The sequence below is a fragment of the Lepisma saccharinum genome, chromosome 18 (genome assembly GCF_977018435.1).
Source record: "Lepisma saccharinum chromosome 18, izLepSacc3.1, whole genome shotgun sequence".
In the NCBI taxonomy this organism is placed as follows: domain Eukaryota; kingdom Metazoa; phylum Arthropoda; class Insecta; order Zygentoma; family Lepismatidae; genus Lepisma; species Lepisma saccharinum.
The window spans coordinates 9130499-9152430 of record NC_139246.1 but is presented as its reverse complement, the minus strand read 5'-3'; the positions used below and the strand labels follow the sequence as shown (position 1 = coordinate 9152430).

At 38.8% G+C, this 21932-nt stretch overlaps 1 protein-coding gene across 1 annotated transcript; it reads right to left on the bottom strand.

The window, feature by feature from the left end:
• Positions 1-212: 212 nt before the first annotated feature.
• Positions 213-18886, bottom strand: LOC146002714 (dehydrogenase/reductase SDR family member 11-like). Its single transcript, XM_083140675.1, has 6 exons — positions 18701-18886; positions 17827-17998; positions 14161-14290; positions 6084-6213; positions 1940-2098; positions 213-474 (listed from the first exon to the last, which is right to left on the bottom strand). Exons 1-6 carry the CDS (start codon positions 18830-18832, stop codon positions 433-435), a joined length of 765 nt encoding a protein of 254 aa, XP_082996801.1. The 5' UTR covers positions 18833-18886; the 3' UTR covers positions 213-432.
• Positions 18887-21932: the final 3046 nt, after the last annotated feature.

The following is a 21932-nucleotide window of genomic DNA, read 5'->3' as shown; positions in this document are numbered from 1 at the left end:
GTGTAGCGCCACATTTCAACCTGGTGACGGAAAATTGAACTATTTTTATTGCCATCCTCTTCTCCGTGGTCTGCATAGTGGATTCACCCAATTTCAGAGTTCTACGATGCCTCAAACAGGCTACAGAGGGCTCTGAGTTGGGAAACTTTAATTCTGGCCACCATATGTTAAATACTAATATGATTTTCGGATACAATAAATTGAAGCGTGGGCCGTATCGAGATATTTTTTTTATTACAACATTCTAGTTTTATTTATACATGATTTTGAATGAAAGAAATATGTGCATACGACGAATGTCTTAACAGGCTACAGGTTTGCATGTAAAAGTTTGAGTATCCCTGGTCTAAAGAGATATGTTACAATTAGACTCTGTTTACAATCGTTACGGTGTTCGTTTGTTTTAACGTGTTATTTGTAACCTGAATGACTTCAGAAGTTATCACATGTAGGTCGAATCATGACATTATGTACCTGAAAGTAGAAATTAACAGTTTATTTCCAGACAAATTGCAAAATTATGTATAGGTCAATGTTAAAGTTCCAAACAACACGTTGTGTCTATTGTTTAACGTATAGAAAAATATCATGAAATAATCGTCTTTATGGATATTACTTAATTTGCCACTAATGAAATAATGCTACCTTGATTAACTGGTGTTGGCATAATCTTCATTTTAAAATTGTTTTTAAAGAAAAACATGACATATAAAACTTGAACATATTTCTTATAACTCCCATGTACACCTTAAATACACATCGTTAACAAATAGTGACTTTCAAACTATAAATTACATACAGTCAGTTGTTCTTTTTAGTTTTTAGGGACTTAGTGAAAAACACGCTAGAATTATATACCTTACACCCTATCCAAAAGGCATGGACGTCCGCAGGATTTTTTTCCAGGGAGGGGCAAGGAAGGTATTTTTTTTCCAGGGGGCCAACATGGAATATTTTCCCCAATAATAGTGTTCATCCCTCAAAAAACATTAAATTTGAATTTATCATGTTCGTGCAATAATTAACACACATTATTGTGGCTGAAATTAAATTATATGTGTGAAATATGTAATTTTTTGTTGAGTTTAGTTTTCCAGGGGGCCACGGCCCCCCCTTTGCCCCCCCTTCCGGACGCCCATGCCAAAAGGCAACATTACATCGTCTACTGACTATTTTTACCATTGCCTGGCTTGTCTGCATAAAGGAGTGTAAATTATTGGAATTTTAGGCCTGTTTTAGTGATTCTATAAGAAAGGTAATATGTACAGTAGTAATTAGTTTAAATATACACTTCGTTAATGACAGAACACGTTGAGCGATGAATTCGCCATCTCTCCATGCAAAGTTCCGGGTTCGAGTGATGAACTGTGAATACGGCTTGTTCAATTTCATCTACTCATCTAATCTCATCAACACGATTAACCAGGCTATAAAAACAGAAAAGCGACAATATATTTGTAAAATTAAAATTCTTGATGAAAACTAATTTTGAAAATACGAGGATCGGTCAATAATTATCCACACTTTCGCTATAATTTTCTGTAGGTTGGCTGTACTGCTTTCTACGCGCGTATTACAGTCGAGTGTGCATTCATCACTCATTTTCCTTTCTCGTTGTTGCAGAGTGAACATGGTTTGTACCGAAGAACATCATTATTTTTGTGGTGGATTTCGGCCCCAATTACACCTTCAGACCACGCACAGACAGAAACGCATCACTGCTCTGTTCTTCCTTGGTGTAAATCGAGAGTAACCACAACAACGAGCGATGAGGGTCAAATATGCACGCACAGAAAGCAGTACGACAAATCTAAAAAATATTACAGAAGTGCGAATAATTATTGACTGACCCTTGTATAAATGCGACGCATGAGCATCTAATAAGTTTTACGACGTAATTTATAAGGGAACCTTAGACCTCCTGAAATGTTGAACTTACCTGAACGGTGGGTGGAGCAGACAGCACATACAAGACTGAATCCGCCAGGTCCTTGGTCTGTAACATTTTTATATTCTTGAGGTCCAGGCCTTCGACCTTAACTCCGGACTTAATGAACTGCTCAGCCATCTCCGTGGCCACTCCCGCTGGGCTGATGGACTGTGAGAGGAAAGAAGATTTAAGAAAATTGAGTCCTTGGAGCCCACATCAGAAGATACACAAACACAACTTTCCTGTTACAAGCTAAAAAGCAGCAAACTTATATAGATGAAGATAGATGGCAGCACAATGAAATTAATTTTCCATTAAATATTCTAGGGTTAAATCGAACACAATAAGAATAAATTTTAGATCAGAAAGTGGCATATGATCAGGAAATATAAGAAAATAGGATGTCAATGTAAGGGAAGAAGGAAGAAAAATGATATAAACATTATAAACTAACTACTCGCTTCAGTTTGACTAAGGCAAGTTAACTAGTCATCGGAAATCTCCAGTTTTGGGCACCCTTCCCTTCCTCAATAAAAAATTGCCACATCTTATCCTCTCCTTTTCCCTCGGTAGCACAAGCCAAGGAAAGGGCTCGTTTATCGAACAACGCGATACCATCCTTGCATCCTGATGTTACCGCGGCATGCCTAACAGTGACGCCGCCAGCCTAAAATAAGTGGAGGGCTACAGATTTCGGAGTCAAATTCTCGGGGGACTAACAAATATTGACTAAAAGGTAATTACGTAATACTTTATTACGGTATAATTTGACCAGTGACATAATTTACAGTCAAACCCAATGATCCATAAGTGAGATGTTATGTTGCATTTTGTTCCACAGGCACGAATCTTTTATGTCAATTAAAATGCAATAATTGTATTGTTTTCTTTTCCTAAGCCATTATCGAGAGGAATAGTTTCACATACTTACTATTCATATGAACAGTAAACAAAATACACCATAAGAAATACACTCATTATCAACTCGCTGGATATGTATAAATACTACACGTAACACACTATAAGTAAAGAATGTGAGTACTTTTTTCTTCAAATAAGAAAATAACCACAGCAAGAAACTACGATAAGGTACGTCTGTTTTTATGAGCAGCTACAACCTTGTTTAAATCCAAAGATTTTGGAAGCTCTTTCTCAAAAGACAATAGATATAGCATTCAACCTGTCATTACCATTTGGATTACAAAGGCAACACTTGATTTGCCGTAAGCAGCCGTTGATGGGTGTGTGCACATTTCAACAACACAAAGCTTATAAAGTTCGTAAAAGGCAATTTTAAATATTTCATCCATTGCAAGGACCTGCTGAAGGGTCTTTATTTTGAGTTCCTTTCTGCCTCAGTGTGCCATAACTCCAAACTGTTCAAATTACAACGAAAGATTGTAGTTTTTCGTTCATCAGAAAAGCGGCACTAACTTAATAAAGTAGGCATCCAATAAACAAATACCCTTGAATAGAAAGTATGATAATGATACCATTTCCTCTGCCATGATGAAATATCTTACTTTTTCTTGTTCAATGACTGAAATTCAGAACTTAGGGCTAAAAATGGGGAGGATGCCGAAATGTCGTCTACTTTGGAGGTGCCACTCGCAAGAAACAAGAATATTTTTACTACAAATTCACTTCCACTAGGAGACAAATACATTTATATAAAATTAATGACTATAGTTGCAACTCTTGCACTTGGCACTTTTATTAGTGAAAATAACTGCTGAAGATTTTAATTTTATTTCAGAATATATTATGCCTCGTATTGATTCTTCTGCACAGAATCAAGTTTGTCCACTATGCTGGTACTGCAGAAATTATTTCCTAACCTCACAAATTATAATTAGTTTACATGCAGGACTAGGACTGCGAGCAAGAAAATTGCCCAAACCTGTTGATATTCGCACCGTATTTCAATGATTACTTAATTGAATTTGTATTAAGGTCTATTATATGCACAGAGGCTAATCGGGACGAGAGCTACAGCTTCCAGTGGAAATGAATTGTTTTTTGAAGTTCACTTCATGCACAGATAGGCTAATCGGGACTGGACCTACAATTTAAAGTGGAATCCGAACCACTGTGCAAAGTGCCTCCACCGGGTATCGAACTCGGGACCCCTTGATTACAAGTGGACGACGTTGTCATTACGCCATAAGGGAAGTCCTTCTAGTGGAATCTGAATGACTTAATGAAATGTTACCTTCACCGGGGATCGAACCTGGGACCCCTTGATATCAAGGCAGCAATTCTATCGCTAGACAATGGGGGGTGGGAGGCCAATTTTAATATTTCCAATATTTTAGCATCATTTAGGAATTAGGTAGTTTGTGTACTTTTCATTCTTTAACTTCGTATTTCTCCCTCTCGAATATTTGCAGTGATAAGGATAGGAAGGCTTGTGTTGCTGCAGCCATAAACCTTCGGGTTTAAGAATGCTGGAGAATTAGTTACTTAAGAATAGATATAACGATGAAACTAATGAGAGAACATCTCTAATTCTCATGCAATTGTCGGTACTCCAATGAGGAACAAACAAACAGAAAGGAAACATAACGCTTCTTTAGATTTTGAACCTCATCCTACTTATAAAAAATAATTTGTCACACCTGTTAGACCTATTCCGAAAGATAGTGATACGGTTTACAGAGGCTGCCAACAACAATCAAAGCACAATCTCACAGCACTGAATACGTCCATCTTTCAGGCAGGCAGATGATGTCGTAGCAAGTTTGGCGACTCCTGATTGGCAAATTACTTAGTATCGAATGACCAGTGGCCCATTGATTTCAGAACACATCGTAATAAAGTAATTGCGATCTAGCCGAACTAGAAAATGTACTTGAACATTGTACTTGCCCCAATGGAAGTTTCATAATGGAAAATTGAAATTTTACTTTTCATGTATTCGGTTGAAATGCGTCTACCGTACTACAAAAATTTAGGGAGGCTACCGGAGGGGTGATGTCTGATTTGGGGTGCTTCAGCCCCCGTAGCCCCCCCCCCGTAGCGCCGTACCTGATGCCTAAGTTAGCTTAGGTTTAGTTCTCTTAGCATAATACATTTGCAGTGTATTTATCTTAAGAGAACTAAACCTAAAAACAAAGAACATTCCGCGCCTGACGTCAGAACATGAAATTGGAATCGTGTTGTACGATAAGGGAGACCCGTATAAAAAAGGGGCAGAAAACCTTATACCCTGTTTCAGTTACTGTAAAACCCCCAAGAAAATCTACATTCCCACCTGAACAAGTCAAAAATGCACACTTCGCAAGAAACGTCAGGTCCCACGGAACGACACTTTCTTTCCTTCATACCTGGAAAAGAACAAACAAATTTTGGACATTTCACTTAGTACTGATTTTAAGCAGCCGCCGGCAAATAGTGTGATTCTAGCCGCTACATGGGCGCGCGTACGAGCGGCACAATAACCGAAAAGGACGCTGTATAAAAGGGCCATAAAATAATGATAAAAATATTTGAAATGTGGTAAAATGCAAAATAATGTTTACACTCTTTGAACTTTAATAACAAAGAAACTATTAAAGATGACTTGACTGGACATTTTGCATTTGAAGCTGCAATGTCTATGTTGAGAATGTGTGAGAGCATATAGGTCTTCTTTTGTTTTTAGTCTCGTCACAGCCTGCCAAGCGGTAGTCGTTAGCGTACACAAAATGGCAGTGGGAAATTTTTCTTTCGAGAAACGTGAGTCGAATATCCATCCACATCTCCTCATTTAACACAGTTAAATTACTACCTGTGGGGAACTGTAATGAATGCTCTGTACGCCACTAAGCCATAGATACTGAGTGACGTGGGGTATGCAATTGAAACAACCTACCCTACCCGCAGAAACCGTATCTACTGTTTATCGATCTGTTCAGATTGCACATAATGTATTACTACCAATGGTGGTCATTTTGAACATCTATAACTTTAAGGTATGCGACACCAAAAAAAAGTTCGTGCTTACCGTTATTGACGTTCAAAGAGTGCAAACAATATTTTGGGACACTCTGTATGAAAAGGATATGGTAATCATCTGACATAACTTGGCCTACGTTGTTAGCTCTGTATCTCCACATCCCGGGCGTGAACTTAGAACTAGATTATATTGAACAAAATGGCGGACTACACTCACAGTGACTCTGATGTTACTACCACTGGTGGCCAGCTCCTGTCTGAGTCCCTCTGTAAGAGCCTCCAATGCGTGCTTGGATCCTGTGTAGAAGTGGACCATGGGGAGGTTGAACACGTAGTGCCCGGCGACGCTAGAAAAAAGAAAACAACGCTAATAGTAGTACAGGAACAATATGCAACCTTTGGCCAAAATAAGGAATGATGAAATAACATGCTCAAAATTATTGAATATATTCTACTGGAAATCTTCAACAAGAAATTAAAATTAGTTTTTCTTGTATGTACGCATTGCTTGCATTGTGGAATTATTTTCCTGTAGTTTACTGTTATTACAAGCATAAGAAAACAGTTTTTCGTTGTGACGTTTCAGGAGAACACACGCTCCCTTCATCAGACATTTATTTTTATTTTGACTAAAGGTACAGTTATAACAATGGTTAGCCATTTTTAAACAAAAAGAATCCGTTATATAATGGATGTTGTCAATGTTACATTGTTGTAATATAGCAACATAACTGTGAAAAGAAGCAGTCTGTTTTGATATTTGGGATTCATAATTTTAAATAAAAAATAATGTGATGATTTTTTTTTTATCTGAGATAAAAATAAAACACACCGCTTCTTTGCACAGTTATGTTGCTATATTACAAGAATATAACATTGACAACATCTATTACGGATTCTTTTTGTTTAAAAAATTGCTAACCATTGTTATAACTGTATCTTTAGTCAAAATGAAAATAAATGTCTGATGAAGGGAGCGTATGTTCTCCTGAAACGTCACAACGAAAAACTGTTTTCTTATGCTTGTAATAACAGTAAACTACAGGAAAATAACAAATTTAAAGTTCCAAAAACATCCACCTGGGGAACATGCGGCCATCTTGGAAAATATGAAAGCTATATACATGCATTTAGAGCAAGATTAAATTAATTTAAATGAAGATTTAAACAAATCATTTTAATAATAATGTACACAAGGATTTTGTAGATATCACAATCTCTTTTGGTGAAAGTACATTAATCTCATAATCACTGAATGGTGTTTATTAGGCTCTAAGAAAGGAAACAAAATATATATACTGATGAGGTGAAGCTCATATGAAATTAAATGTAACATGTAAACTGCAAACACACTTAAATTTATCGTGATCTAAAATGCAATCATTTTTACAAGCAAAAATAGCAAACATTTTGTGTAGAAAAATATACAAAATACTAATCATGTTAAACCGGAAATAGTGCCATTATCATTAAACTGTAACAATTTTAATACAAAGACTGAAACATATATTTTAAGTTACAAATATATCCAGAATTTTTTTATTTTCACTGTAAGAAAAGTTACTGAAATTATTATAGTTTCATTAAGACACTCAACAAACATTTCCATAGTAGGTTCATATATACAGATTCAGAAACAGAAATGTCGATTTATAAATTTTTATTTGCTTTTATCAAACCATTCAAATATTCTACAGGCCGCTAGAAACAGCCTTTCTATAAAAAATATTTAAAAAATAAACATTTATCTATATGTATGGTGCCAAAAACCTTACAAGCAATTTTAAGCGTGTTCTTAAAAGAAATTGTAAAAAATTGATTTAAATAAAGAAAATAGTAAAAAATTATTATAAAAATCATTATTTTTATCCACCCTTATTCATCCTCATTTTAAAATATAATCGACTATTACATTTTCATTGGGGTATGGAATAGAGCCATCCGAAGACGAAAATTCTCCTTTGTCGAGTCTATAAGGGGAGAAACCCCCCGGCACCTCAAACCCGCAACTAAAGGGTGTCCCAAAAGTAACGCAGGATTTAAATTGCACGCCATTTTTTTCCCGTTGGGTTGGCAACTCTGTCTGAAGCACATGTTATAGTAAGCACATTCCGGTTAGTAGTGAGTTAGTCGTGATGGAGAAATACACGATGCAGGAGTGCATAACTATCGTAAAAACATATTACAAATACGAAGAGTGTTGTGCTGAAACCGTGCGCAAATTACGTGGTATGTTTGGGCGGGAAAACGAGCCAAACGGAACGACTGTGAAAAAAGTGGTTCAAAAGTTTGAACAAACAGGTTCGGTGATGGACGACAAAAGAAGTGGCGGCCCTCGTGCCGGACACTCGGCCGATAACATTGCCGCTGCGAGCGCTAGTGTCGCTGAGTGTTCGAGAACGTAAATTCACCGCAGGTCTCTTGAGTTAGACATTTCGAGGAGCACCATGCAGCGGATTATGGCGAAAGATCTGCGTATGCACCCATACAAGATTCAGATGGCTCACGTGCAGCGATGGCATTCGTCGATTGGCTCATGGACAATCTGCAAGTGGATGGTGATTTGCTAAGAAAATCATCTTCAGTGACGAGGCGCATTTTCATCTGGATGGGTATGTAAACAAGCTGAACTGTCGTATTTTGCGCACGGAAAACTCCCGTGTTATTGAAGAAACGCCGATTTATTCCCAACGACTGTCTGTGTGGTGTGCACTTTGGTGTGGTGGAATTATTGGGCCGTACTTCTTTGAAAACGAGTCCGGAAGTGCAGCAACTGTCAGTGGTGTACATTATCGCGAGATGATATCAGCATTTTTGTAGCCTCAGGTGGAAGCCATGTACTTTGGCTTTGATGTTGATGACATGTTCTTCCAGCAGGATGGCGCCACATGTCACGTGAGTTGTTACAGCAAAAATTTCATGGGCGGCTGATTTCGCGCAACAGTGATCACAATTGGCCACCAAGGTCATGCGATATTACACCGTGTGACATTTTTCTCTGGGGATTTGTAAAGTCCAAGGTTTCCAGCAAACGCATGCCAACCATTCACGAACTTAAAAAGAAGAAATCCGACGTGTTATCGCAACAATTGAGCCACAATTTTGCGAAAATGTGATTGCAAATTTTGTCAAAAGATTGCGCGAGTGTCATATGAGACGTGGAGGACATTTGCCGGATATTATTTTCCATATTTAATCGGAGTGTTTACTATTTCAAAGTATGTCACAACTTTGCCAATTCATGTATAAATAAAGGTTCATTTTGTAAATTTAAATCCTGCGTTACTTTTGGGACACCCTTTATATGCGGCCTGCTAATGAGACACCTGATAACACCTCCCAAGCATTTTACCTTAATGATTAATTGATTGATTGGTTAAGTTATTTCACGTCGCTTTTCTGACACTTTTAGTTAATCGGGACGATGAGGATGAGTTTTAATATGATGAATTCGATGGCGGGACACTCACAAAGAACACCCATACCCAGGTCGGGATTCGAACCCGGGACCCCTGGCGTCCTAGCGCACTGTGCTAACCACTTTGTAACGAGTGCACTCACGGTCCCCGAAATGACGTGTCAATCATACCCCGGCACGGGGCCAAACGTCGTTATGCGTACGGGAAACCGGTCGTGACTCACGGTCCAGGTTTTCAAGTTCGGTACTGAGACGGTCGTTTATTGTCATACTATTGCGAGGCGGGGATAGATACCTTGAAATATTACACTGTTTTGTTTACCTTTGATATGTAGATTCGAACAATCATAACACACTAATAGCATAATATCCGGTACCTGAAAAACGTCAAATAACAACACTGACGAACGGTAAAAAAGTGAATATATATTGTAACAACAAAAAATTATTGCAATCAACAACTGTTTACAAAGCCTCCTCACTCTCACAACATTCACTCTATCTCTCTTTCACACACATGAGGTATTTTTACATGTGAAGTATGGATACAAATCATGGATCTCATTAACATATCATTCAGTTTTATCTTTAAACCTTTATGTGAATTTAGGGCATTTGTCTGCCAGCTCCTGTGCTCTTTTAAATTAACTTAAGTGCCAGCCCTCGGAAAGCGGTTAACTAAGACAATTGGGTCGGCGTGGTTAAATCTTTCGTTCTAATGAACGTATGCATCAAGTCGTAAGCACGACCTTATACAAGTTTCTCGGACGGGGGTATTACACACAAGCCTCTCTCGTCCAATGAGAACAACTACTCAATTACATAGTAATGCAAAAACTTAATTGGCTCCAGCTGCCGGAATACACTAATCAATCGTCGGCGCGAGCAAAAATTACCTTAAAAACCACCATGCAACAAATAATACTATTTTACGCACACGACCTTGCAATAAAAAAAACTACGCTTTCCACAGTTAAAAAGGACTCATCAGTCAACTATTGACAAGTTAAATGGCGCGACGGGGCGGTCGGTTACACAAGAAATGGAGCACGCTTTGACAATTTACACTAAATATTAAAGAAATGAAATGGAGCTTCTAACGCTGAATGCAGACAATTAAATTAGAACATCTGAACATGAAATTACCCTTTTTTATAACAATACCAAAAATTATCAGATGCGGGGATTAGGTTCGGGGTTTCCTGAGTAACTTTGCGAATAAGTGAGACTTCGGTGTTAACTGTACGGTGTTGATACTAACGACGCACGTTTACATGTACATGAGACCCTCTGAAGTATACTGTACCAGACTCTGCTACATGGCGTGGTCATTCATCTCTCCTGGACGCGGGACATGCACACGGTTCCTTTGTGGCGAAATTGTCCTCCGAGGTCGATCGCGACGAAGAATAATTGCGACGATCTGGTGTACTTGCACCTCCTTAGTACTTCGGGCGTTCCTCTTGCCACTAGCGTCGGATGTACGTGGTCACGCGCCGGTCCGGAATCTCTCTGGTGACGGGCTTCGATTCGGCGTCGTTCTGGAAGCGTCGTTCTGGAGTCGTCCTTCAATCTCTCTCTCTGGTGACGGGCTTCGATTGGCGTCGTTCTGAAGACGTCCTTCGGGCTTTGTGCAGTGTTTGGCTTTGATGTCGTCTTTGGCGTTGGCTGACTGGCTTCATCGGAAGATGGCGATGCATCGTTGCGGGGTCAGGGAAGTCGACAGACTCCCTTCTCAATCTCCTTTAGCCTCCCATGATTATGTAGTTAACGCTTGGCAAAAAACAAATCACCGCGTAATCTTCACCAAAATAAGGCGCACACTGGTAACTCTCTATCTGCGATTCGCTCACGGTACGTAAGGAAACAAAGTCCACGGACACAAAACAATGTTCACGCGAGAGTGTAGCGCGGAGATGCTCTCTCTGTGAAATCCGGGTAAAAACTGTCTCTGGGGTGGTAGCACCGCATATATATAAGAGATTCAAATTCGTCCGTTGAAACCCACGCTAAGGTAGCTTCGCTTCGCTTTCTCAGGGGATGGAAATGACCTCTGTCCATTGTCTTGAAAGGCGCGGTCGGCGACGCGTCCTGGATCCTTTCAGGCTTGGGGTCCAGCTGATTTCTCTGGTCATCCGTGAACATGGGTTAGCCCGCCCGCTGCGACTCAAGCCTGGTAGCGACGAAAATAATCTTTCCTTATCTTCGCGTTGGTGCAAATTGTCATGTTCTAAGCGGCGGCTGTCACTCAGGAAAGACCCTTCTCCCAACTCCCGACGTCTGGCTCGGATACAAGTTTATCCACAAAATAAAATCAAACCTCACACTTTCATGTTTGTGCATAAAATAAATCAATAAACAAAAAATAATTTATATCGAACTGCGTTATACATGTCACTAGATACCGTGACAACTTAGCCACGGAGGTTCGCTAATAGAATGTTAATGTGCATTATCAAGGGAGCCAAGCAACAATTCTTAATACTCGTGGAGGTACATAGTGGTTCAGTGGTTTAAACTGTAGGTCTAGTCTCAATTAGCCTATCTGTGTATAAAAATTGACTTTAAACAAAACTCATCACTCACTCTAAGTACTCGTTTTTCATTTGTTCTTGTTTTATTCTTAGTACTTCTACACCTTTGACTTCCAAAATGTTGAGATTCTAGAAGAAAATTTTGTGCTGTAAACGCAAGTAGTAACCAAATATATATCTTCTTTTTTACTTATTCATGTAATAATAACCATACCAATATTAATTAATTTACTAATTCTGAATAGAACTAATTTTATATTAATGTGTAATTATAAACGTTAATATTATTAAAACATTAAGATACTGACCAAGGTAAAATTTTATAGTATAAATAATATATACACACTAAAAACGGAACGTTTCCACCTGCTAACAGAGTCTTCTTCAGACGACGCTAGGTTTCTTGATATTTCTTGTTGAAGTGCCGTTTCCTTGGCTTCCATCTGCTTTAAGGTTGTGGTATTGACGTAGTGCGATGAATTGGCTTTTGTTACCTCTGCAACTGTCGCTCGAGGTTCGGTCTGTGTTGGCAGTTCGATTGTGAACTGAATGTTACGGTCCTAAAAGAGCCGTTTTTTTGCTATCACAATTCGTGTTGCGTCCGAGTTCTTATTGGTTGTCTGTTTAGAATGCTTCTGTGGCGAACTCGATGAGTGTCTGATCGATAGTAATGGCTTTGTCTTTGTCGTTCTTTGTCTTTTGGATTTTGTCTTTCACATTTTTTATGAGCGTTCTCATTCTCTTGTCTTGCAATTTTGTCAGGATCCACTTGATGATCTCGTTTGTCTCTTCTTGTTCTTCAGTTGAAGTCTGAAGTTTCTGGCTATAATTCATGGTAGTCGGTGGTTTGGTTTGGTCTTCGCTGGTAGCTTCTCTTGCGGTAAATTAACTGGTAGTTGTTTCTCATGTTCCTTCCCATCATCTGGCTTTGGTTTCAACTGATGTACTGATTGGAAATATTTTACAGCCCCTGTAGTTGGCCGGATGGTCTCCTCCACAATTGCAGCATTTTGCAGGGAGTCTCCGATCTTTCTTTTGGCATTCTGCCGTGAGATGATTATCTGCACATTTCACGCATCTTGGCTGAGCCATGCATTGGCTCTGAGAATGCCCTATCCTCTGACATCTATTGCATTGTAGTATTCCTGGAGATCGGTATGGCACCACTTTCATCTTGTTGTTCAGGAGATGGTCTTGATTAATGTGAATGATGTTTTCTTGCCTTTGCTCAGTGAAACTATAGTGCAGGAGGCCTTAGAAAGAGCGTTTCGCGGACTAAAAGCAGACGTTGCTCGCACACTATTGCCGATACTCTCGTGTCGTCTGCTCCTCAGCCGAACAAACAGGCCGAGGTAGCAAGAGGCAGAGGTAGTGGTGTGCGTCTACGCGTAAACAACGATAGTCTACATTCTACACGTAGACTATTTTTACACGTAGATGACGTAATCTATGTAAACAACATGGCGAAAGGTGATAACTTAGCAAAGGGCGCCGTGGAATTAAAAGAAAATTATACTGCGTATCATTTGCTGATGTGTGAAGAGAACTTTTCATACTCTTTCTTCCAAATTCGAACAATTTCTCACCTAGGAAGAAACCTAATATAGGAAATATTCTAGTGCTTTATGGGGAAAATACCACTCTTGCCTCGCGACTGCCATCTGTTGTTGTTTTTTGCATACTATTTATTTTCTTCCATAGTTGATAATAGAAGAGAAGATAAATTTTGTTGTAAATAGGATTCTTTTCATTTCGTTAGGAAGCAATACAGTTGGAAATGTCACTTTCCCTTCATGAAACCCTTGAAAATTAATTTTAATGCACTTTAGATTGTCTACGTAGTCTATGTAAACTACAACCCAATGTAATCTACTCATAGATTACGTGTAGACAACGCATGTGGACGTAAACTTATAGTCTACGGCACATCACTGGAGGTCACTCACCCTTCCAGAAGGATGCAGCGAGCTAGCTGTGGCAACCGGGCTCGCTCATTCGCGGGCCTCATTGGTTCTCGCAGACACACTCCCATATTGTCGTCTGCTGCAAGCCCGCGAAGCGATCTTTCTAAGGCCTCCTGCGCTATAGGTAAATTTAAATAGAATTTATTGTAAAGTTTCGTCTGAAGAAAACCCTGTAAGAGGGTGGAAACGTTGCGTTTTTAGTGTATATAATTTTGCCTTGGTCAGTATTTTAATGTTTTGTTAATATTGTAATTACTATTTGTAACATTTGGTTCGTAACCCTCCCGAACAATATTTGAAGATACGTGTTTGGTAGAAATCTATGAACGCGCCTCCTGGTGTTGAATTTTTAAGCTTTTTGGTGAGCACTTTTCATACCTGCTGATGTGAATGATGTGTCCATCATCAACTCCCCTTTCCTTCATAGACTTCAGGGCTTCCCTGCTGCAGATACAAGGTCCAAGGACGTTTACATCTAAGATATTTTTCCACGTCTGTGTCTTGCCGGCTGAAAGAGAGATGGATCAAATATGTCGTTGTCAACGTATATTCTACGTCAGGAGTTCTCAAACATTTAGACTGGTGTACTATTAAACTAAAATCCATACGTACTAACCAAGTATTATTACGAGGTTTTCAATGGTAACATTTATAAATTCCTAAATCTAATTGTCGTGTTTGCAGGATCTAGAGATAAGCGAGGTTTTCAGTTGGTAGCCGGGACTATTGCGATGAACACAGAAGTGAAAGGGCGGATGGACAATTGCGATGGACACAGAAGTGAAAGGGACAATTGCGATGGCATTTTAATTATTCTATCAAATTGAAGGGTGACTTAACACTCCGTACAATACACCTTACAAGAAAATCATGTAAAATATTGATATTTTCGGCTGGGAATGTGAAAAAACTCAATATGCTGACCGAGGCAGAAATTAATTTTATTATAAAACATAAACTAAACGTAACGTTTCAACCTTCTAGCAAGGTCTTCCTCGGACTCTGCAAGTACAAATGTCGCACTGATTCATGATAATGCAAGGCCACATGCTGCGGTTCACACTCAAGATCTGATCGAATCTTTTGGCTGCGAAGTATTCGATCATCCGCCATACAATCCAGACAGTATAGTACATGTGTACTTGCAGAGTCTGAGGAAGACCTTGCTAGAAGGTTGAAACATTACGTTTAGTTTGTTTTACAATAAAATAAATTTCTGCCTTGGTCAGCATATTGAATTTTATCATATCGTGGAAACAAGGCTTAATGGTGTTATATCTGGGAATGTGGTCCAATCAAGTTTCTGAACATGGGCCAGACCACCTTTTGAAGTGTCCCGTTTCCTCATATGTGCGAATACACTTCGACGTCGATTTTAATGTCACGCTTCTTCCTTTTCTGACCTTCTAGATTAAGTTCCATCCGCATGTACTTGATGTTGGTGTCTTCTGCTTGGCTCTTGAGGCTGGCCAGAACATCATGGATTTTTGAATGCGGTCTTCCAAGCCATCTATTTATTTTGTTGTTCCAACCTTCTACAGCATTATTAGTTCTGTGTTAGGTTGGGTCCTGATCGTAGCAATTGCCCTACCATTAATTTGTAAAATGGACTTCACCTTCAAAATCATCGCAATTGTCCGTGATTTTGGCTTTCTTTTCATTGCAATTGTCCGCGTTCGCAATTGTCCTAGATTCTTCCAGCTGTGGGTCGGAGGGCGTACTGCCAAAGGCACTGGCATAGTGCAGCTTTGATTGCCTAGGTGGCAGCACCTTATATAACTAGTGATAAAACAATTTAAAAAGTTGTACTAAAATTACCTTCTTGATATTAATATCAGGAAAAAACTACAATTAACTATTATTAATAAAGTAAATTATAACAATTATTTGAAAATATTTCAACTTATGACGTACTGATTGTATCAAACATTGTAGAAACGTTATGGTATTCGAAGCACACATAAATAAATTATGATTGATTTGCTTTATTTTACTTCGCTTTTTGTGCCACTTTGGGCTAATTTACGAGGATGAGTGATGATATGATGAAATTGATGAATGTACACTTACAAACATCCATGCCCAGACCGGGATTCGAACCCGGGCCCCCTGGCGTCGTAGCGCGGTGTGATAACCACTCCGTCATGGGGGCCGGCGCTAAATAATTATGGAACTACAGTAAAACCTCGTTAATCCGGATTTATCCGGGGGATATGTTGACCGGATTAACTGAAATAACCTAAAGGAACAGTTGAAAGTGCATTAAAACTCTGTTTGTAGCAACGAAACACGTTTATTATGGTGTATTTAAAGGGCATAGGCCTAAATGCACTATACAGTACAGTACAGTACGAAGTCTCCGGGAAAGAGAATTTCATCAGTGGTTGACTGCCATTTCTTTGGAAGTTCTCTTGGTGACTTCTAGCCACATTTAAAACCTTGCATTCTGCTTTATTATTATTATTATTTGCGGCCTGTCCGGATTAAACGAAGTCCGGCTTATCGGAGTCCGGATTAACGAGGTTTTACTGTATGTCTTTAAAGTAATGCAAGAAGCCAACAAACAATTTTAAAAGTGACAGTGAATGTTGAATAAGAAGAATTGAACAAAGAAAGTCCTCTTTTCTTTTTTCTTTCTTAGGGCCTCCCCCATGGCGCAGTGGTAGCGTCATTGCCTTGTAATCAAGGGGTCCCGGGTTCGATACCCAGTGGAGGCACAAGTGGTTCGGATCCCACTTTAAACTGTAGGTCCAGTCCCGATTAGCCTTACTGTGCATAAAATGGACTTAAAACACCAACTCAAACCAAGTCCTCTTTTCTTGAGATTACGTAAGTAAATGCTACTTTGGATTTCTTTGCTACGAATTCGTTCAGTCAACTGTAGAGCTTTTATATTCGTGTAACTGTGGTCAAGAGGTGGAGTCCAGAGAACATTTTTTTTTGTCTTCAAAATATGGGACATAGGAGATATTGCAATAGTTTTCTGTATTTTTCTCCCAAGCTCGCGTGCAAGTATTCGAAGATACGTGAGCCAGTACTGGTACGCGTACCATAATTTGAGAAACTGTGTTTTAGATTTTCTGCGAAGCTCGAGGCCAAGGAACTAAAAGTCAGAATAAAACTAGATTAGAAAAATGTGCATAAAATTGTTCATTTCAGTTCGAAAATCATGATGCTTCAGGAGTTGGCAATCTAATTTCTTAGGAGTTGGCAACCTTATTATTTATGAGTTGGCAACCTGATTGTTTAGGAGTTGGCAACCTGATTGTTTAGGAGTTGGCAACCCGATTGTTTAGGAGTTGGCAACCCTATTCTTTAGGAGTTGGCAACCCGATTCTTTAGGAGTTGGCAACCCGATTGTTTAGGAGTTGGCAACCCGATTTTTTAGGAGTTGGCAACCCTATTGTTTAGGAGTTGGCAACCCTATTCTTTAGGAGTTGGCAACCCGATTCTTTAGGAGTTGGCAACCCGATTGTTTAGGAGTTGGCAACCCGATTGTTTAGGAGTTGGCAACCCTATTGTTTAGGAGTTGGCAACCCGATTGTTTAGAAGTTGGCAACCCGATTGTTTAGGAGTTTGGCAACCCGATTGTTTAGGAGTTGGCAACTCGATTGTTTAGGAGTTGACAACCTGATTGTTTAGGAGTTGGCAATATTTTTTCTTAGGAGTTGGCAACCTGATTGCTAAGGAGTTGGCAACCTTATTTCTTAGGAGCTGCCAAGGCAATTTCAATAAGTTGGTCATCAAGACTCATCATTCTCCCTGCAACAGGAGCATCAGGTGTGTGACTGCTTATCGTAGTAAGGAACGTAACATCTTGCCAAGTATGCAGAAAGTATGCACATAATGCTATGTCATTGAGCAGATAATCATCGCAGATACAAATTGGTCAAAGTATGGCACATTATCTTTGAAAATGAAGTAGGAGTATATAATTGCAATCGTACTTATGCGAGATTTCTCTTGAAACTTGTAAAAGTATCTGCCAGATATATCTGCTACTCAGCTGTACGATAAATTAAGCTTAAACTGATAGAAATTTACCTATGAGGGAATCGTCAGGTGGAGCCACTCCAGCATTGTTGATACAGACATCCACCCCTTTCAAGTTGTCCTTGATCCAGGAGAACATGTTCAGGATGTCTTCCTCCTTTGTGATGTCACATTTCACGGCGTACAGCTTCCCAGGTTGACCTTTCAATTCCTCCGCGAAAGCCTTCAATGAAACAAGAAATGGATATTACTTGTTAAACTTGGAATAACTGAACGAACTTTCTTTTTTTAATAAAATAAAGTTTTTAAGCTATATGCACACACAGAGAGAGTAAAAATAAACTGCATTGCTATTCAAGTAAAGCTGACTCATTACTCCATTATTTAAAGTAATAATATAAAGATATGAAGATTTATATTATTTACATAAACATAATTAAATCACGCGTAATACCTCACATATTTATTTTATTGCAATTAATGATCGTTGATTGTAATTTGTTCGGAAGAAAATTTCTTGCAGAAAGTAACGGCTACTTTTCAAGTACCAGTAACTGTTACTGAATTACTTTTTAAAATGAGTAACTATAACTCAGTAACTTTTTCTTTGTTTTTAAGTCTACTTTACACGCAGAAAGTCTACTCGGGACTGGACCTACAGTTTAAAGTGGGATCCGAACCACTATGTGCCTCCACCCGCTGTCGAACCTGGGACCCCTTGATTACAAGGCGATGACTTTACCACTACGCCATCCCAGAGGCCCAAGAACTTATTTACTTGTTACAACTCTATAGTTGTAATATTTTCCTCAGTATAACAAATCGGATCGATCATTTACGGACATCCTGTACACATTTGCTGATTAGTATAACAAACACTAATTTTTTAGTAATTTTCTTATTCAGTTTGCAACACTGCTCTCACCTGAATTCTTTCAACCCTACGTCCACATCCAACCACCTTCATCCCCTTCCGCACGAGCTCCTTGGCCACCTCAGCACCTATTCCAGAGCTGGCCCCTGTCACAAGGGCCACACGACCTGTCCAACGCTCCATTGCTTCTGATGTGTTCTGCTCAGTCGTTTGCCTACGACAAACTCACTTATGCAACAAATTGAAAACTGCAACTTGTGATGATCAGTCAAGGTTATACTTAACTAGATAACTTGCCTGAGAGAACAAAAGTCAACATCATGTTATCAAGCATGATTCGCAGATAAGCGGCGCCAAACATTCATTATTTCATCGGTTACATCATCCTGTTAAGAACACGAATACTATATTGTTGAGTTATGATGACTTTCCAATGTGAAGTTATGAACGTGCATGTCCAAACAACTGACAATCAAAAAACTAAACAGTAAGAAGTGCATATGACGATGAATACAGTTATGTTACGCGTAATATCAGAGTTGCTTTATTTCATAAGTAAAAATCCCGGAAGCCGCTGACCGGAAGCATATTAAGGAGGGGTGGGGGGTGGGGGGGGGGGGCTTGACCCAACAAATATGCACTATACACTGAAACTGACTTAGAGTTCCAAAGATGGTTAGGTATTTCAGGAACGTTTTTCAAGGACTTTGAGGAAAATTATGACATTTCCTTGTAGCCTAATTTTAAAAAACACGTTTTTGCAACAAAACTCACAAAAATCCAATACTTAAAAGTATTTATCAGAAAACTGTTTTGTACCTTAACAGATTCCTGTAAAAGAATGTAATTAATAAATAGCGAAATTCATGAATGTATAGCCTTGATCATTTCGTGCTTTCATCCCCGATTCCGGGATATTAGTGCGTCCCGAAGAAAGTTTTCGAGACAACGGGATAAATGACACCATTCCGGGACTGTCCCGGAAAATCCAGGATGTATAGCAACCCTAGTTAATATTGAAATCTTCCTTTATATATTAATGGACTAGCTAAAACTTTTGCCGACCTCCTAATTGAAGTGTGGCGATTACGTGGTGGGACGTTGCAAAGTCCTGCGCGCTGCCTTGTCTAAGTATATCATTGCTTGGCTTGTTTCTTGAAGCGGAATGTGTGGCTCTTGTTCCACAACAAACCATTTTGAAAATTTAGATTTCTGATAAAATGTAAAGATTATCTTGAACAATGCCTGCCAACAATCGCTTTGATATATGGTGGGCAATAACTTCATATTAGCCATACCTGCAATAATAACAGCTTACTATTGGTTCACAATGGATTGGATTCAGTTTTACAATAGCGAGAAATATATTATACACTTTGTAAAGAAAAAAATAGCATTACTTCATTATTTATAGATTTCGGCATTTCGCTCTTACATTTTCAGTTGCTTTATTGATTACATTCAACTTGAAGATTTTTTTTCTAAATGTTAAATAAAATTCTAGATCTCTTCAATATATGTTTATTATTTAAGCCACGGCTAAGTGTATGGAGCACTTTGCAAAACTAATAACAAATTAAAGTAAATAATGCTTGTGGAACGTACACGCATAAAACAATTATGCAAATATGTAGGCTGATCAAAGGTTCTACATGTATCACGATATGTTAATTTGTTATTATAGTATGTAATTACACAGACTAATGCCAAGTGTGGTCATCTCTAATCTTCCAAGTGTTTCCAACCTTTGGCGTATGCTACGAATGAGATTGACAATATATGGCGTCAATATAATGAAACCAAGCACATACAATTGCTTCCATGAGTTCGTGTTTTGGCTTGTAAGTCTTGTTACCTAGTCTTTTGCACATAATAGCCAACAGGTTCTCTGTGGGTTCATGTCTGGAGAGTTGGGTGGCTACCAGTGTGTTTGAATATTCATATCTTGTAACCATTATTTATCAGCTGTGCATGGTGACAGGTCACATTGTCATCTAAAAATAAAGTAATGCAAATTCTGCCCAGAAAAGGGATCTTGTACAGTTTGTAGAAATTTCGGGTTCAGGATTTGCAGTCATTCATCAGTATTAACAGTACTTGTACAGATATGAATTCTTCCAATGCAGGCATCTTATTTATATGTTAATTATAGTATAGTATCATAACACTGCCACAACACTTTTGAGTATCTGAAATGCAGGAATTGTGAAGTTTCTCTCCTTTCCACATCCACAATTTCATTGAGCTCCCAGCAGTTTAATAGTTTTACGAAGCACCCTGTTTCTTTAGTCGGGACATTACACTAGTATGGCTAAGGATAACTCCTACCTCGTCTTGAAGTCTAATCGCAATTTGGTGTAAACTCGTTAAACTCTATTCTTTAGTGCCATGTCCTTTATCTTACAATCCTTTTGAGATGCCTTTTTCTTTGTGCCACAGCGACTTCTTTGTGATGGTTTTCCATATTTCTTGCTTTTCAGGAAACGGCTAACTGTGTACATTTATGTAATGAAGTTGTTACCCAATTTAGGGCTTATCTCTGAGAATGACGTCCCTAAGTAAAGCAAGGAACATTCCTGGCTTACGTGCGGAAATGACACACTCTACCAAAGTTTTTCTAGAAAACCTGTTCTGAATGCACTACTAGCCACCAGAACAATCCAAAATAATACTAATGTAACAAAACTATCAATAATAAACACAGTTTGCAAATTTGAACGCATCACGAGCTCCACTAGCAACAAACGCATTTCGAACTCCCACCAACAGGACTGCGTTAATTGATTATAAAGCCCTCTAGCGGAAATTCTAATCACTAGACAAACAAAAGAATAACACTCCACGACACACTAATACCAGACAAATGCTACAATCAATCAAATTTAAGCTGTGCAATAAATATAAATAGAAGGGAATCCAAAACATTTCAATATTCGTAATAAGAATACAATGATGCTATTTTTTCTTTACAGAGTGTAGTAATATACAGAGAAACTTCGTACCAAAGAAATACGATTATAGGTACAGGCACGGTTGCCCACTCTTTGCTTTGCATCAAGTTGCCGATATCTAAGGAACTGCTAAGGCTTGTAATGATAGAATCACTACATGATCCATGATGCAAGATGGGAGACCTTTGTAAGGTTATATCGGTGCCGGAAAGTGGCTGTGGCTAGTCTCAAGGGCTAGCGGTCACGGTACAAACATTTATTCATAGAATAAATCTCAAGTATATGTCTATCCTTTGGTGAAAAGCCAAGTAAGTACCTTGTTGCGCGAAATT

Excerpts from the sequence above, each read along its gene's own strand:
- LOC146002714 (XM_083140675.1), bottom strand. The coding sequence starts at position 18,832 with ATGGAGCGTTGGACAGGTCGTGTGGCCCTTGTGACAGGGGCCAGCTCT. Across the intron at positions 6,214-14,160 it reads CACATCATTCACATCAGCAG|CGTCGCCGGGCACTACGTGT; the intron begins GTATGAAAAGTG and ends TCTTTTTTCTAG. Across the intron at positions 2,099-6,083 it reads GTAGTAACATCAGAGTCACT|TCCATCAGCCCAGCGGGAGT; the intron begins GTGAGTGTAGTC and ends TTCCTCTCACAG.